At 45.0% G+C, this 18578-nt stretch overlaps 1 protein-coding gene across 9 annotated transcripts in view; it reads right to left on the bottom strand.

The window, feature by feature from the left end:
- The window catches only part of IGFN1 (immunoglobulin like and fibronectin type III domain containing 1), a 30604-nt gene continuing 12026 nt past the window's right edge, over positions 1-18578 (bottom strand). For 4 of the 9 annotated variants that reach the window (XM_030465683.1, XM_030465681.1, XM_030465680.1 and 1 more), the window contains 19 exons: positions 18122-18169; positions 17531-17576; positions 17198-17372; positions 16500-16613; positions 15444-15615; positions 14278-14550; positions 11644-13452; positions 10555-10679; positions 9658-9799; positions 8857-9153; positions 7976-8275; positions 7431-7604; positions 6387-6515; positions 5588-5890; positions 4735-4823; positions 3639-3834; positions 2548-2847; positions 1701-2027; positions 1-1184 (listed from right to left, as the gene is read on the bottom strand). In XM_030465683.1, the coding sequence (XP_030321543.1) occupies positions 1171-1184; positions 1701-2027; positions 2548-2847; positions 3639-3834; positions 4735-4823; positions 5588-5890; positions 6387-6515; positions 7431-7604; positions 7976-8275; positions 8857-9153; positions 9658-9799; positions 10555-10679; positions 11644-13452; positions 14278-14550; positions 15444-15615; positions 16500-16613; positions 17198-17372; positions 17531-17576; positions 18122-18169 (5033 nt within the window). In that variant the 3' untranslated portion in view covers positions 1-1170. Of the gene's footprint in view, positions 1185-1686; positions 2028-2547; positions 2848-3638; positions 3835-4734; positions 4824-5587; positions 5891-6386; positions 6516-7430; positions 7605-7975; positions 8276-8856; positions 9154-9657; positions 9800-10554; positions 10680-11643; positions 13453-14277; positions 14551-15443; positions 15616-16499; positions 16614-17197; positions 17373-17530; positions 17577-18121; positions 18170-18578 lie in introns of those variants that run through there. The other 5 variants (XM_030465689.1, XM_030465686.1, XM_030465687.1 and 2 more) reach the window with 5 other exon arrangements.

Raw genomic sequence — 18578 nt, 5'->3', positions numbered from 1 at the left:
TAGATTTGACTGAATTATGGTTTAATTTCATAAGCTATGTTGCCATTTGTACAACATTGTACAAAATAGAACCAAATAGAACATTTCAGCCCCACAGAAGTGTCTGACTGGCTGTCTGAGGGTCAGGTGGCTTTGGGGCTCTGATCTGTCCTCCCCTGGCTTCTGGATGCTGACATCAAAGTACTGAGGTTCCAATGCTGTGTTTCTACAGCTACCACAACACTTCAGCTTCCCAACCTCCTCCTCTGCTCAGTGATGGAATTCCACCTTCCCCAGAAGGTGTCTGGTGGTACCTCATAGTTCTGGTCAAACACAAAAGATTTTTAACCTCTTCCTGTGTTGGGCAAAACTCTTCCAGAGCAGTGACACGAGGGAGGGGCAGTTAACTTTGGAAGGTGTTACTGATGTGGTAGGTTAGGACTGACACATCCTTTCTTGCAGCACTTGCTATCAGGTTTTTAATTAAAAATGCAATCAGGTTTTTAAGTTCAGCACTGATCTGCTCATAGTGACAACTGCTCAGTGCTGTCACTGGCACAGCTGGTTCTAGATTTCCAGTGATTCCCATCCGTGCATTTTCCCTGTGACTGGCACTACCTCATGTTAGCCCAGTCTCAGAGTTCCTCTCCTGCCCAGACAAAATTAGTATTTAGCAGATATTATTTTCAATATTTAGCTGCTACTGGTAGTGGAATACATGCAGAGCTGCTTCTACCAGAATTAGGAAACCTGCTGAGAATTATATGGAATCTAAAATGATTTCTTTGGGTGAGAAAGCCAAACACTAAAAGGCCAGCTTCAGAGATCTCTGCTACTGAAACATTCTTGTTGCAGCCTGACAGCAAGTGTGGCAGAACCATCTCTCACATCTGTGAAAAGTTTCATTTTTGCCAATTATTTTTCCTCTCATCTTCTGAGTTCCCAAAACTTTTAATCTGTTTTTTAAAGGTCTAGTGGAAAGCCATGATCATTATAAAAATAAACAATTCTCTCAAAGGTTCCCCCCCTGCCCCCTCCCAAATTTTGACTACAATGCAGCATCACGTTCAAAATAAACCACTCAGACTCCAATGCACGTCTGAAAGCAAACACAGAGCCTTCACATAACCCAGTTCTCAGTAAAAACCTTCACATTCACGGGGCAGGGCAGGTTTTCTCAGGAAGGTCATGCTACGGGGTGGTGTCTGAAAATAAGAGAGAGAGAGAAGTCTGTAAGGTAACACTGGGAGGGGGACCTGAAATGTTAAGGGGTCACAAAGACCAATGTCTGCAAAAAGATTACAGGGATTTAAGTGACCCATTTCTCCACTCATATGATCCCACTGAGGTATTCTGAATTGCATCAAAAGGAAAATATTTGACTCAAAGGCAAGTATATTTTATAATGGAATGAGTAAAATTACCAGCAGTATTTATCCATAAGCATATCCACCATGAGTCTACCCTCACCCTAACACTCCCTGCAAACAGTCACACAAAAATGTGTTTTCCTCACATCTGCCTTTTCATTTCTATTTCTGTTCCATACTTGATCACTAGTAAGATAATTAAAAATTCAATCAAGCAGGCCAAATATACACTGCCTTGTAGGAGATTGCTCTGGTCAGTAAATAAAGCTGTATGGCTACCATTTTTAGGGCATCCTGACAGTCATGGCATCCCCTGACGTGACACAATGAAGGAAGATTAAAGCTTGGTACCTTTAATAGTGAGGAAGGCTCTGCTGGAGGCACGGCCCGCTTCATTGATGGCTTCTACCACATATTGTCCTTCATCCTGTTTTGTGACTATGGGGATGACCAGGGAGCAGACACCGAAGTCGTTAATGCAAAAATAGTCAGGATTATTGGAGAGGTCTCTACTGTTCTTGTACCATGTCACCTTTGGAGGTGGATGGCCCCCAACTGCACAGCTCATGTGGCACTCAGTGCCAATTGTCACCACGTGAGGCTTCAATGGGACAAGGAATCTTGGGGGCTGGTTTTGATTGACTTCCCGGTATTCCGGTGGTCTGACTTCAAACTGAGCTGTAAAAAATAAAACCAAAAGCAAACAGCATCATACAAAGATCCACCGAGACCCTGCTTCCAGCTGTAGCAGTCAGGGGGTAAAGGGCTGCTTGTTAATCATCACACTTGGTTGTGCAGAACACCTGCACTGCAAAATGCCAAAGATCTCAGAGCCCTGGGGACTGCAATCTGTGTTTCTTCTCCACTTCCCCAGAATTGAACTTTGAGGCTTTCTGCAAAATTCAGTGCTTAGATTTTGATGGGAATTAATTTTGTGGTGAATTACACAATGTAATGACTGGAAAGAAAGGATCAACTGCACAATGCCCATGCAGAAGCAACAACCCTCCTTGCCATACTGGAGTTTCTTAGAGTATCTTTATGAATTCCTGTTCTGAGCAGCTGAATGTTCACAGGAGCAGGAGCACCATTTCAGGGTGGTGTGTTGGAAACAACAGAAGCAACAACCAGCACAGCATAACAACACCCAACCACAGCATGCCAACACACAGATAAATATTTGTAAAAGCTGTTTTACCCTTTGGTTTTTTAATTTTCCAAGGCTTCACAGTTTCAGATGGACTACTGGCTCCCATGCTATTTTTTGCCACGACTCTAAAGTAGTATTCCTGGCCTGGGATGACTCTGGTGAATGTGAATTTGTTGTTGTAGATCAGGTCACCCACCACGACCCACAAGCCCTTCTCTGATTCCCGTTTCAGGACTGTGTAGTGGAGATCACTTTCCCATTTCTCAGAGGCTGATGGCTCCCAGGTCACTGTCACTGCATTTAGCACATTCTCTTCCAGTTTAATGGGTCCAGGTGGTTGTGGTATGTCTGTGAAGACAAATAATATCAAAGATGTAGGGAAAGCAGCACAATACAGAACCCAAAAAGCTTTGAGTTCCTGGTCATTAGAAGGGACAAAATTGGATTTCTTCTCCAGTGACACAAACTCATTTGCTGTTAACTGAGCTTCTGCTGCACTACAGCTGCATTGCTGGGTCTCCTTCCTTTCCTGCAGGGAGGAGGTGAGGGCTGGCACAGCTAAATTTTTCACCTCTTAGGGAAACAGCAAACAGAGTTCATAGAATCACGAAATCATTGAACAGCTTGGGTTGAAAGTGACCTTGAAGATAATGTGGTCCCAAACCCCTGCCATGGTCAGGGACACATCCCCCAGCCCAGGGTGCTCCAAGCCCCATCCAACCTTCAACACTGCCAGGGATGGGGCAGCCACAGCTTCTGGGGGAAACCTGGGCCAGTTCTCACCAGCAAATTGTTGTAGCTATGACAAAATGTCCTACAGCCTTCTGCTGCCCAACCTTGGACTGTTAGAAAGAGCATGAACTGCTCTCCTGGGGTTTGCACTGTGTGACCTTGCCTCTTTCAGCAGAGTCACTCTGGAAACTGGGGGTGATTTTGCACAGGGGCTTGCTTTCTGCTGCACACAAGGCCAAGTGGTATCAGAAAGTTGCCAAAATGAATCTCCTGAGTTCCCCAGTTCTCCCTGTGCCTGCTTGGCTTAACTGCATCAGAGCTCACTGTGCTGAACTCAGTTCATTGCCTGCTGCAAGTTACTGGGAATCCCCAGGAAATGTGTGTAGATATGGTAGGGAGTGAGTTACCTTTGACTTGAACTTGGAAGGTGAAGGTTTCCTTTTCCCCTAACCCATTCCGGAGCTCAATGGTGTAGGTGCCACTGTCAGTCAACTCAGTTGCCCTGATCAGCAGCTTGGTGGCATCATCTTCAGTGCTTATTGCAGTCCGCTTTGAAAAAGGAATTCCATCCTTCAGCCAGGTCACCTCTGGATTTGGAGCTGCCTGTAAAGAATAACACGAGTCAGAGCCCACTTGTTTTGCCTCCAGATTGCATCTGTACATCTTTAGCTTCATTATTGTCCCAAATGTATACCTGCACCAGACAGTAAAGTAGTATTTAGAAATATGGATCTGAGATGGATCTAAAAGCCCTGGATGAAGGGCTGCTCAAGAGTTTCTTTCCAATTTCTCTTTTTCTCCATGTCTATTAAGAATGTTACCCTAGCAAGGTGTTCAGGTTAACTATGTCAGACAAGGTCTGCCTGAAGAACAACAGATGGCACCAGTAGTTAATATTTTCTCCTTTTAATAAGATCTGTTGGTTCTGGAAAGAAAAAACATCCTCAAAGTCTTTATTTCCATTGTGCTATGTTTGGTCTCCAAGAGATTAGGAGACAGCAAACTTTGCCCTCATCAACCTCTTGCTGATAGCTCAGACTTTCCTTGTGCTGGTCCAAGCTCACCTCCAAGCAGGATTTCTGTCAGTGCTTGGCTACTTATCAACTCACAGCACTTAAGTCCTGCTTTATAAGACAAACATGGTCATGAAGGCAATGAGCAGGGCCTTCCCAGGGAGTCAGAGTTCAAAACTCAGTCCCTTTCCCTCTCAGTATGACAGAATAGCACCAGGTGAGAATATTGCCATGCTTGGGTGGACACCACTGGGCCCTTGTTTGCTGAAGTCAGGGAATGACCATAAACTCAGAGAGCCAAGAGTGACTCTTGGCTGAATTCTTGCTCATGTTTTCCTCAAGCAGAAATCATACACAGCTCAGGCAGGTAAAGGATTTACCTGGTATCTTGTAAATTCCACAAGAAAACAGGAACTCAGTTTTTATGTCTGCTCCTGACAGTGACATAAAAGAAGATGGGGAACTGCTACAAACCCATTTGAATACTTACTTCAAAAGAAATTTTCACTCTGAGGGTGTCTCCTGCTTTTACAATCAGGGAGCTTTTCACTGTGCCATCTATTAGAAACCTGGGAGAAACTGGGAAAGACAGTGATTTCACTAAAAAGTTGTATATTATTATACTTCTAATAAATTCCCAGAGACTCTCCAACAATTGTTCTGCAGGCTGTAAATAATGATGAAAGAGTGAAAAGGTGCATCCAAGCTAGAAAACTTAAAAGGAAAAGAAAGGCCATGAAAACTAAAACAACAATTGCAATTTCAGAGAATGAAACAAAATTTCTAATCCCAAAAAACTGTACATATATAAAAAAAAAAAATAGTCTGAAAACCCTGTTTTTCTGTTTAAAAAAGCCTGGGTAAGCATGAGGTATGTATAGGTTCTGTCTGGTGATCATGAGTGTGGTGTAGCTCCACCCAAGGAGCAAAAAGTAAATCTGAGGACAAAATACAGTTCTGGGGGTTCTTTTATCATAAGGAGTCTGAGATGGGCTGCACACTGTGCATTGTGCATTTATTATCAGCTAAATCTTCAGGATTTCCTGATGAGGTGAGCAAGGCTCCCTAAAGCCTGTCAGGGTTCAAAGAGATCTTAATTATTTGGTTTCATTTAGGTTGTTCTGCAAGAAGCAGGGAACTGGACTTGGTGATCCTCATGCACCCCTTCAACTCGAGCTTTGCTAAAAGTCTGTGAAATAAAACCAATACCCTTGAGGAGCCACGTGGTATTTGTCCTTCTGTGGCAGTCTGGGACTTTAAGAAATTCATCACAGTGATTGTGGAGCTTCCCTTGGACCCTGCCAGCTACAGAGTGACCCTGAGCACACCCCACCACCACTTACTTATAAGAGCAGCAGATTCAATGCATCCTTCAATCTCAGCAGCTTCTCCTGGGCCACTCTCACTGAGGGCCCTGACACGCAGGAAATATTTCTCCTTGACTTGGAGCCCTCTGACTGTGTAGGTGGTGCCTGTTATGGGGAGAGCATTGCACTTGGTCCAGCTCAGGCTCTTTGATGGCCGCATCTCCACCTCATAGCCTCTGACATCATTCCCATCTTTCACCTCAGGGCTCTTCCACGTCAAGGTGAGGCTGGAGGAGTCACTGCTGCTCACCTTCAGGTCACGCACTTGACCCAGGGATTCTGGAAAGGAGAAATATTATTTCTTTTTCTAGGATTTCTGTCCCCTCTCTTCAGTCGCTTCCCGAGATCTCCAACACTGTTGCAGTGCACTGGATATCCAGCCTGCTCTCTTGGCTCCACCTCTTCCCAGTTCTTCAAAGCTGGATCCAGATGCCTGCTCCTGACAGCCATGTAGTACAACCTGTAACACTCCTGAAATGGTCTGCAACCCATCCTGAATACTCCCAAATCCTGAATACCTCTGAATCCTGAATACCTCCCCACACCACACAAAGCCCACACAGTGAGTGTGCCACATCTTAACAAAGGAAACACCCTTTCCATTCCTTCCTCATGTCAGTGGATTCCCGGCCTTAAAGCACTCCCCAAACACCTGATCTGTGTCTTCACAGACTTCTGCAAAGCACTGAAAACCATCACCTCTCCACTGGCATCCCCAGCCTACATGTAGCTCCCTGTGTCCCCAGGCAGGCAGGATGGGAGGCAGGGCACTTACTGCTGGTATCCTGGGCAATGGCAGGCTGAGAGGGTTCACTGGCATCTCCTGTGCCAGCAGCATTGACAGCTGCCACACGGAATTCATACTGCAGACCCTTCTTCAGGTTGGTGACTTTCAGCTGCTTGCCTGAAGAAAGAAAAGGAGGGTTGGCTCAGGTGAGCTGTTCCCAAAGAGGGAGGGGGGAGACAAGAATGCCAGACTGTACTTCACACAGAACTGTGCACTGAGTAATTCTCAGCAGCCATGCAAATGCTGTCAGTGATTCCCCTGCCTGTCCCTATCCATGTCCATGTGTACTTCTGGGATGTGCTCCTTGTATTTCCCTTTCAAATGAATCAGTGTTTGAGAGCTGTTAAGTCAGAGAAAGGATAAATACTGCTTTTCCTTATGGGCTAATCCTGAACTGTTCTGTACCAGATAAAAAGTCCTAGCCTGCAACTGATAGATAAAGGTTAGCTATGGTCAGAACACACTTTGGAGCTCCTAGATACCACTTGGGTTTCTTTATCTTCTTATAGATTCTTGACTGCCAGGTTCCCAGCATGAGGACTAAGGACAGCAGTTCTGCATGTGAAGACTTTAGTTCCAGAAATCTGAGACATCAGTTTATCTATAGAGGAGCTAACAGCCCGAGATGAAGCACTGAGCTTCTCTGCACTCTCCTCCAGCCAAATGCTTGCAAACAATCAAGAAAAAAAATCCTAATCCTTTTCCCAGGTATTCAGCTGTACAGAAAACCGAGGCCTGGGTTTGCTGTGGCACAGCTGTGTTCCCTTACTTGTGAAAAAACATGTACACTAGAGATGTGAAAGATAAGAAGGTAAAACTTCAGACAGGGTCAATGTGGCTGTGATGGGGACAGTCAGAAGGTCAGGAATTCAAGAGGAAAACACTGAGGTGAAAAGGGACAAGATCCTAAACAGAAAGCAAGGGGTTAGAAGGCAGCAACTCTACAATGATGAGCGAGTTACCTCCTGAACCCAGCTGATCATTTTGTCCTTCTCAAGTCATCCTGTCTGTCCCAGGATCTGAGCTACCCACCTTTTATGGGTGTCTTGTTGACCAGCAGCCAGGTCCCTCTGCCCTTCTGCCGTTTCTGAACCATGTACCCCACGATCTGGGAACTGCCAGCTTTACGAGGTGCTTTCCAGGATATTGTGATGCTGTCTCTGCTGGTACTGACAACCTCAGGGGGATCTGGGGCACCAGGTGAAGCTAGAGAAGAGATCAGTGTTTCATTAGTGTCAGCCCAGAAAACCACCCATATCCTGAGGTGCATCAAGAGAAGCACAGTTGTTGAGGAGAGGGATTCTTCCCCTCTGTTCTGCTCTGACCTTGATCCATCCTGCATCTCCCCCATGAAACTTGATTTACAGCATCACTGAGAAGGCAACACCACCTCAGCTTCACCCAAGCCTACACTAAACTTCTCTGTGTGCAATGTCCATGGATTTGTGGAGATTCACAGCTGATTCAAGTGGAAATCTGCAGCAACATCCAAAATGTAGCCTATTTTCTTTGCTGTCAGCTTTGATAAGGATTTCCCAGTTGGTAGTTGAACACAATCATGAGAAGTTCTTTCTTACCTTTACTGTCAGTCTTCACTTCCTCTGATTCCAGTGCATCACTGCTTCCCTCAGCATTCACAGCTCTCACCCTGAAGTAGTAGCTCATGCCTGGTTCCACTTTGTTAGTGGTGAAGGTTGTAGAGGTCCGGGGGGTTTCTCCCAGAGCCACCCAGCTGCCCTTGCCAACCTGCTGACTCTCAACAATGTAGCTTTGCACTGGTTTGCCCCCATCATCTTTAGGGGGCTTCCATGCAATGGTGATGCTATTTCCAGAGTTTTCTATAATTTTGATGGGTCCTACAGGTGGCTGTGGCTTGTCTGAAAAGATGAACAGAGAGAATACGAGCTGGCACCAGAGCCAAATGAACTCCTGGGTTTGGAGCAGATGCTGTCCCTTGCTCATCAGCTGGGAGACTCAGTTTCTGATGGAATGCAGTTGCAGAATGGGGGCTGGGGACTTGAATTGCCTCTTCAAAACTTCCACTCCTCTGACTTCTGATAAGTGCAGAGGAAGCCAGGCCCTTGCTCTGGGAGCTAACTGGTCTCATTAGCACTGCACCAACTCAGCTGGCTTACAAAAAAAAACAATCTGTGGTCTTCCAAAAGAGCACAAGCAGTTATGAGAGTGATGAATTTGGCCTTAATAATCTATTTCAGATTTGCCCACTGCTGAGTCCCATCTCCCAGTCACCAAACATTCAAACCAGATTCATGTCATCTCATACTAAGGGGTAAGAATCGTGTCAGCAGCCTTTGCTCCTGCCCTGATTAGGTGGAAAATTACACAGTCTTGTTCATCTTGGAACAACCATTAGATCTAAAAGATTATTACCAGTGTCAGTGGGTTCCCAGCCTAAGCTTTACAATAAAAGCCATCACAGACGTTATGGGGCTCTTACCTACTACCACCACCTTTAAGTTAATCTCCAGGACCCCACTGTCATTCTTCAGCCTGACTTTATAATCCCCACAGTCCTTTCTCTCACAGCTGGAGATGGACAGCATGGTAAAGGTGTCTGTTTTATCCACACGGATCCTGGTGTCATTCATCAGCTCCATCCGGTCCTTCAGCCACACTGCTCCCATGGGCAGGCGGCCCTGGAAGGGGATCCTGATCTGCACCTTCTGCCCTGCCTTGGCCACAGTAGGAATACTTGTTAAGTTCTTGAGGAGAACTTGGTCAACCTGGGGAGGATCTGAGCAGAAGATACAAAGTCATGAGAAACTGCAGTTCAAGAGGATAAGGCTCACCTTGGAGAGCAGGGTTCCCCCGTGAGGTGCTTGCAGAGTCACCTTTGGACTCCCACCTTCAGCTGCACACTCAGTGCTTCACACACAGACGTGTGCTCTGCTCCAGGATAAATAGCACAGAGCATTTGTGGTGTCACACTGTCCTTCTCACTGGAGCAAACTTCTCCTAGGCAATGCACTAAACACAGGAATGAAGAATCTGACCTGATGAAGTGTTACATGCATCCCAAAATCTTCATATTAATAGCAAGCTATTCAGTTAAATTTGGTAGTTAAATTCCTAGTTAAATTTGTAAATGCAAAATGCACCAATCTGAACAAAAACCATCTCCCATTTACATAGTCATTTTTTGTAATAAAGTTGTCTCAATAATCAGCTATAGATCTCTGGGAAAACATATTAGGTTTCAAGCATACCAAGGCTACATGCTGCATGGGTAGACTCTCACCTTCAACAAAAATATTAGCTTCAGTTTTTATATCTCCACCTTGAAACCTGTATTTCCCAGCATGAATATCTTCCACTTTGTTAATAATTAGTTTGTGGACTAGACCTTCCTTTTTAAAAACGACTCCATCCATGCTTGTTAACTACAAGGTAAAGCACAGAGACACATTCTTACAGAAAGAAGGGGCAATGCAAATTAACTGGACAAAGTTTTTAAATGCAATTGAAAAAGGTTATGAATGACATGCATGTTTACTTCAAATATTCTGGGATTACTCATCTGCAAATGTTGAATATCAACATTATCAACACACTCCCCACAAGGCAGATTCAAAGTCCTTTACAATAATTTATAGCAAGGTTTCCAAGCTCTCTCTTTCTATTCCAATTGGCAAAAACTTTGGCCCATGCTTGAATATGATACCTCAGAACTTCTCTAGTACCATCTGGATCCCCACAACTGGAATTACTCTTACATGTTGCTTTGGAACATAGAGTATATGTCTACACTTAAGCTTCAGCACTAATTAGAAAGGATACTCTTTGAGTTATGCCTTTTGAAGATTTTCCCTTGCTTTTTGTGTGTATCTCAGTCACTAAGGAGAAGAAGAGAAGAATTGCACTGCAAGGAGGAGATCCCCACCACCTCCACCCATGAAATAGAATGAAAAACACAAAGCCTCCTCTTGTCAGCAAGAATAGAAACATTTTGCAGCAGGAAGGAGAAGAAATCTTGCTGGGTTTCTATCAAGCATCCTTGATAGAATCATCCTGCAGAATCATCCCAGGTCCATACTCAGACCCGAGTAGGATAGGCAGAGGGAAGGACACCCTGACAGGCAGAACCAGAGAGCAGAGCATCACTAACCAAAGGGAAGAGGAGCTACTGGACACCTACCTTTAGTCCATCTTTATACCAGGTTCCTGTCACATCATGTTTACTGACAGTGAAGGAGAGCTCAGCAGACTCCCCCTTCAGGACAGTGATATCATGTAGACCTTTGCTGAGAAAACACCGTGGGGCTGAGCATGCAGAAAAGAAAACGTTGAGAAGACACTGAGTGTTATCAGAGAGAAATGCACTGATGGAAATGCATGTGCAGAGAAAAGACAGATTTTAAAAACCATACATACTGCAGCCACAGCAGGCTTTTGTACCACAAGACTGTGGGCCAGCTGGCACAAACCCATTGCACTGCAGGGACATGCCAACTGCTCTGCATACAGCATAGCATCAGCCTGATGGGCAGTGGATTCATCACAAATCACATTATCCAGCTACAGCTTTGCTATTTTAAGGCTATGCTAATTGTCCTGGCTTCCTCTACAGCCAGTGGGAAAAAATAGGCTACTCCTAGTGGGATGTGGATACACTACTCCATCATTCTCACCCTCTGCACTGCCCAGTCACTTCCCTCTAAACAGCCCCAAGTCACATTATTCTCTACTTCCATATTCCTCTTCCCTTTCCCAAGTTCTTCTCCATTAACAGCCTCATCCCTTCCCTAACACACACCCCACCTCCTTAAGCACTAACTCAAATTCTGTTGATTTTCTTTCTTATTTATATTTATGTTTTGGTTGCCTTGATAATTTCTGACCTGTCAGCAGTTCCCTGAGGCAAACATTCCCCTTTCATTATATTTATGAAGTTTCTAATTTCTACAATTTTCACACCATCATCTTGCTGGGGTAACCAAATGGCTGCACAGACTTTACTCTCCTTTTGCTATAGGCAACACCTTATTTCTGATGTTAGAAAAGAGACATCTAACAAAAGAACTTCTAAGGCAGTTTGATCTGAATGACTTGTGTAAGGTCAAACAGTAAATCAGTGGCAGAAATAGGAACAGGTCACAGTGAACCCAGACTTCTACACACAGCTGTATTTGACTGAGCCATAAAATTCAATTTCTCTCCAGGATTTATGATGTGAACATAAAAAAGCAAAGGTCAGCAATACAGAAGTCATCAATTAAACACATACCTTTCAAATTATCTAGGGTGTAATTTCTTCTTTTTCCAGTACTTTCTGTGTTCCTCAAGAAATCATTTGCTTTAATTTCAAGGTCAGATTCCTTTATTCTCTGGTTGATGGAAAGAGGGCCACCAAACAGACTTGATGTTTGACCTAAATGTGATGAACCCTGACCAAACCCACCTGAACTCCTCATGCCAGCAGATTTCCCTACTCTCCCAGAGGCAGAATGTTCGTCATAAAAGGAGCCCAACCCTCCTAAATCTCCATCCTTGCCCCTGGCATCTCCCTGACCTGAATGTGCATCTTTGTCCTGATTTTTTCCTGATCCTCCAAGATCACTGGCAGTGCCCTTTCCAGTTTCACCTTCAGCAGAAGCTTTGCCAGAATGTGAATCCAGCCCCCCTTGGCCAGCAGCACCTCCCACACCTTCTTTACCATAGACTGAACCTAACTCCTCGTCATCAGCTCCCAACCTTCCCCCAGCACCCACACCAGCCCTGGCTCCAGCTGAACCACCCTGAAATGCATCTCCTGACAAAAAGCCATCTCCTCCTGCTTCACCCTCAGCTCTGCCCAGCGAGGCATCCCTGCTGTTCTGGGATCCCATTCCTCCTTCTGCACCTCCCAGAGCACCTCCTGCCACACTCCCATCCTTTCCATATGGAGACCCAGCTGCTCCTGCACCAGCCACACCAGCTCCACCAGCACCAGCCCCAGCTGGGAGACCATCCTTTCCATATGGAGACCCAGCTGCTCCTGCACCAGCCACACCAGCTCCACCAGCACCAGCCCCAGCTGGGAGACCATCCTTTCCATATGGAGACCCAGCTGCTCCTGCACCAGCCACACCAGCTCCACCAGCACCAGCCCCAGCTGGGAGACCATCTTTTCCATAGGGAGATCCAGCTCCTCCTGCACCAGCCACACCATCTACACCAGCACCTGCTCCAATTGGGCGCCCATCTGGACCATACAAAGCCCCCATTTCCCCAGAACTGGCACCTGCACCAGCTATAGCCTGGTCTCCAGCTGGAAGACCATCTGGGCCATAGAGCAAGCCAGACTTTCCTGTCTGATCTAGATGACCACCAGAATGAAGTATCTGGCCATCCTTGCCAAACTGAGTCCCTTGTTGTCCTTCTCTGTTTATACCAGCTCCAGTTAGCAGATCATCCTTGCCAGAGGACTTCATTCCTCCTCCTACATCCATACCTGCAGCAGTATTTCCAGCTCCTGGGCCAGTCCTGCTGAACAGATCACCCTTACCAGCTCCCATTCCAGTCAGATCAGGATTGAGTTCACCTGAGACAGAACTTCCATCAGCAGGACCTGATCCCCCAGCACCCCCAACACCAGCTCTGTAACCACCTAATTTACCATCCTTGTCATACTGAGAGCCCATGCCTTCTCCATCCATATCAACATCAGCACCACCCAGCACACCCCCACCTCTGCCATCCACAGAACCTGCTCCTCCAAATTCACCACCAGTACCTGCTCTGTCTCCCACAGAATCCTTGCCATGGAAAGGCCCTAATCCACTTTTGTCCCCTAAGCCCAAGACACTACCATCATTTGTCACCAAGTGCCCTTCCTTTCCCAAAAATCCCTGGCTTCCATCAGCATCAATGGAGTGGCCTTCACTGCCACGTTGACCACTTCTGGCCCAGCCATCTCCTCCCATGCCAGTGTCCATAAGGTGATCATCACCAGCACGAGGTTTCTTGGCCCTGTCTTTATCTGGCAACGTTTCTTTCAGCCAGTTGGATTCCTCTCCTTCACCTTCTTCATCCTGTTTCCTCTTTCCTTTGGCATCTGTGTGGAAGATGAATTGGTTAATTGAAGGAGATACAATTTACATTGTTCACAGGAAAAGAGAAGGGGGAAAAAAAAGAACAAACAATAGTTCATATATTGCATCCAGAACCAAAGAAAATGTGTTAGCATTTGTTACCATTTGATTCTAGGGCATGGAAACATTTAAATTTTAATTTGGCTATAATCCCTATTTTTTTCAGTGGCATGTTCAGACATCATTATACATTTCTTAGCTAAAGAGAAAATTAGTTTTTGTGGAAACATGCTTATTAAAACGAACAAACCAAACCAAGTAGGAAAACAAGGCATATTTCCAGCATGACAGGTCTGAGAGGGGCTAAGCTTATGTTTGGGACTCATTAGTCCCAGACTTCTCTCTAGAGCCCTGAAGGAGTTACAGAATATCCCACAGATGTTTGGAAAGAAAACCACCAGCAAGTTAGTAGTGAATAGTACTGGCAACACAAGACTGAAGTCTCCTTAATCCCCTGCATGTTCACTGTGTTCACACAGCAACAGCTTCTTCAAATCCACACTTTGAGATGTGGAGTATTTTTCTCTAACAACCAGGGAATGGGCAACTTCATAGTAGCTGCAAACAATTCACTAGGACTTGTCAGTCCCTAATAAAAATTGCCTCATCTGATGAGGAAAGGGACTCTAACCAGACCTTCATTTTTCCAAATATAATTTAAGAACTCAAGGCTCTATAATAAACTGCTGAGGAAAGAACCATCCCAGTGAGCAACCAGGCAGTGATTGGAACATTATTTTGTTCACACACCTCAAGCCACCCCCCGGGCAGAGCCCAGTGTCACTTACACTCTACAAGAAGCCAGGCCTTGGAGGTGCAGGTCCCAGTGCTGAGCACATACATGCCATTGTCAGAGGTCTCGGTGTTTTTGACTGTCAGCTTGTGGGTCAGACCATCAGGTGACACAGAGATCTGGTGCTTGTCACTGTTCTGCAGGACCTGGGTTTTGTGCAGCCACACAGCATTGTGGCAGGGGGTGCGCAGGATGCACTCAAAGTGTGCATCTTCCTTCTCCAGACAACGCACGTCGCTGAGAGGCTGCTCAAACCTCACAGGGATGGCTGGGATGGAAAAGGCACAGAAGCATTCTGGTTGGAAAGGATCATTAAAATCATCAAGTTCAACCATTAAGCCAACACTGCTGACTCCAGAGCTAAACCATATTCCTCAGCACCACATCCAAATGTCTTCTAAACACCTCCAGAGAGGGGGATTCAACTACCACCCTTGGGCTCTCTGTTCCAGTGGTTAATAATCCCTTCAATGAAGAAATTTCGTTTAACATCCAACCTAACCCCCCCTGGCACAACTTGAGCCCAAAAGTTCCTCTTGTCTCATCCCTTGTTCCTTGGGAGCAGAGCCCGACCCCCCCTGGCTCCAACCTCCTCTCAGGGGGTTGCAGAGAGCCACAAGGTCTCCCCTCAGCCTCCTCTGCTCCAGGATCAACACCCCAGCTCCCTCAGCTGCTCCTGGGCAGAGCTGAGCTCCAAGACCCTTCCCCAGCTCCATTGCCCTTCTCTGGACACTCTCCAGCCCCTCAATGTCCTTCTTGGTGTGGGGATCAAGAACTGACCCCAGGATTTGAGGTGCAGCCTCACCAGTGCCCAGCTGAGGGGGATGATTCCTGCCCTGCTCCTGCTGGCCACACCAGAGCTGGTACATGCCAGGCTGCTCTCCATCCTCCCTTCTGGATTGTTGATAAAGATACTGAACAAGACTGAAGTCAGGGCCACACTGGGACTTAAACCCAGTCCTTGGGACTACAAATGCAAATCACCCTCCTGCTCTTTTTCACCTGGGTCTTAAAAGGAGTCCTTACATGACCACACACAGTCTTCCACAGTTATCAGGTTCTACTGCTGAGCTTTGCATACACTCCTAAATCAAATTTTCCAGCAAAAAAATAATTTCTTGTTACAGTTGCACACCACAGACATTTAACCAAGTTCCTTACCCTCAGGGTCCAGTGCAGTTGAGAAAACAGGAACATCCTCCACTCTGACTTGGTACACGCCTGCATCTTCAGGCCTCACATCATTGATAACAAAACAATATTTTTTTCCAATCTGCTTCATGTAGTGCTTTCTGTACTCATCCCCTGTTCCATATCTGAGTCTCTCACCATCCTAAGAAGAGAAAGAGCATATTCCTAAAGACAAGGCACAACTACTGCAAGGCATTTCAAACTAATCAGGCCAAATTTGTACTACTACAACAGCAGACTGTCTGATTGTCTGTGAATAGTTCTTTGCTGGTTTGTGTAAGGGTTTGAAGTGACTGTAACTTCACAAAGGATTTCCTTGGCTTAGATCTTAGCATCCTCACAGGTGGGTAAGCAGAGTTCACCACTTCTCTGTCTGTAAGGTGTTACCTTCCCCTGATCGAGGCTGTGGGGACTGCATGGCACCCCTTTGATTCAGGAGGTCATAGAGTTACTCTGACCTCCTCTTTAATGAGTTTCTGTTCCCCCTACCAGAGTTTGACTGAAACGTATCTTCTGGGATAAACACCCACAAAACTGATCACCTGGGGATCACAGGGGAGTTGGAATTAGAGGATCTTTAAGGTGCCTCCCAACAGAAACCATTCTGTGATTCTATGATAACTACAGAACTTTTTACTTCCTTGAGATTTTCTTCCACAGGAGTGAGTTATAGTGGAACAACACACTGAAGAAAGTGAATAAAATCAGTGTGGTTTTTCCTGTGATGCTGCAGAATTTCTGCAGCCTGAAAGTGACAGTTTCCTCTTACCAGGAAAGCTTTTGAAGTCAAAAGGATGTTTGGAACTGTTCCCCCTGTACCTGGATCTATAAATCCCAAGTGACACTCAGCACCAAAGACCACCTGGACCTCCCCATCATCACTTCTCCCTAACCAATCAAGGATTCTGCACTGGACAGACAACTTTAAGAACCTTATTTGCTCTTGGCCACTGCCCAGCAGATCAAGAATTCTCTATAGAATTCCAGTGGCTGCTATGAGCTGACCAACTTCTCTCCCCCTCTCACCTTGAGCAGATAAATTTTGCTGTTACTGTCCTTCAGGTCCATCTCCAGACTGAACGTGGCTTTTCCCTCATTGTCAACTCTGATGTGTTCAAAGTTTCTGACACTGTGTAGTAACTGCAAAGAAAGACACAACAACCTAGTGAATTGTATGACAGAAGTTCTTCAGCTGTTTTTATCTGCACAGTAAAGAGCTACCTTTAAGTATACATAAGAAACACCTGTATCTTTCCACATTTTCCTCCTGTAGGCAAATTATATTTTACATGTTACCTCCTGGTCATTCACTCACCATGCAGCCACTGTCTGCTCAGTGGCTATATCAGCCACTATCTGTCCCTGTATGTGAAGGAAAGTTTGGACTCTCAGGCTTATATCCTTTAACTTTGAGTTCCAAATTCTCATCAGGCAGCTGAATGTAGATTATAGACACCTAGGTTAGTAAAAGCAGTGCTCTACAGTCAGTTTCTCCTAAAAATTATGAAGTGAACTTCAGAAAAGTCAATGGCATTTTCATCTGTGTGACTACAGAAGTAGAAGTTCTATAAAACACTGTTATACATCATTCTCTGTCATACAATAAATTTTCCTCTGCAAAACCATTTAAGAAGGTTTAGCCTATTTTCAGAAGCTACTGCAGAACTACAGGACTCTGAAGTTTGTTAAAAATCATTTCTTTCCATGGTTTCAGTATAATTTACCTGTTCTTGTTCACTCTCTGTGTCCTTCCTTAACTCCTGCAGCTTTTTCAACATTCCACGGAAGTCAACAATTCCATATTTCAAGCAGATTTTCTCATAATCTCTTCTGTCTGCATGCAGCAACAGTTGCCAGACTTGTTCCTTGGTCAAGGCTTTTTGTTTTGGTGGTGGGGGCCTTAGAACCAAGGGAAAGAATAAGTCTAAACATTTTGACAGACAAGATGTCTTGTTTTTCTATACTTCAAGGGTTGCAACAAGAATTATTGCCTTGAAGGCTTCTGAAGCTGTCCCCTGTCATCAAGGAACAGGTAGGAGGTGTCCCAATGGCCTTACCTCCTCTTCAGCATCTTCCTGGATGCCTCAAGCTGCTGCTTTAACACTGTTAAAGTGAAGGGAAACAACAAACATTCAGATATCCAACACTGTAAGATACACCCCAAAAAAAGCAGATAATGCAGAACAACCACTAGCAGGCTGTTTATCTCCAGGGATTTTTTCACATTTTACAACAAAAATTTTCAAAATCCTGAAGCTTTGAGCCAGTTTTCTCTGCCATACTCAAGTCCTTTGAGGACACTGAATCTCATTGCTTCCTAGAAGGCTTTCCTCTCTTTCTTGAGAGGACACACTAGAAGCCCACTCTTTTCCAGTTAACATGTTGATCCAGCTGTATTTGACATCACAAAATCCTTTTCTAGCACAAAATATTCCAGAATCACTGATTAGAACAGCTCAAAGCCATGTCTAAGAGAGTGACCTTACTCAAAGAGAAATAGCAAGCAGAAAGAGATGACAGAATATTAAATTAATTAATCCTTCTCTTATTTTATTCTTTACAGGTTTGGGGTAGTAATAATGTGATAGAAAAAGGACTATTAATTATGCCCCACCTCCCCACAGAAAAATAATTTTGCCTTAACTTACCATCAGCAGGATGAACAGGAACATATTTCGTTTTCCTCTTAAAGCCAACTGATATTTTGTAAGAGAAAACAGGAAAAACAAGCCATAAGCTGAGCAAGACACCACCCAGGCTAACACCAGTAACCCAATGAACTATTAAAGCTCTGCATCTGTTAGCAATGCAAGAGGGTATCTGGATTTCCTTGTCTATTTAACATTGACTCCTAGCAATCTCAGTCTATAAATGCAATATTCCTATTGCAATCAACTCTGTCCTTATGGGATACTCCATGCAGTGGAGGAGACCATTTCTCATGGTTTCAGCAATGGGAGGAAATATGAACATCTTGGTTTGCAGATGGGGAGCCAAGGTGCAGGGATTATCTGGCCAGATGCAAATTGTTGCCTTCTAAACTTGAGAGGAACAGAGGAGAAATGGACAATTCCAACACAGCCCACCTCCTGCTCAAGTACATTC

The sequence above is a fragment of the Calypte anna genome, chromosome 26, assembly GCF_003957555.1.
Source record: "Calypte anna isolate BGI_N300 chromosome 26, bCalAnn1_v1.p, whole genome shotgun sequence".
NCBI lineage: Eukaryota > Metazoa > Chordata > Aves > Apodiformes > Trochilidae > Calypte > Calypte anna.
This window is presented reverse-complemented; position numbering and strand designations above follow the sequence as displayed.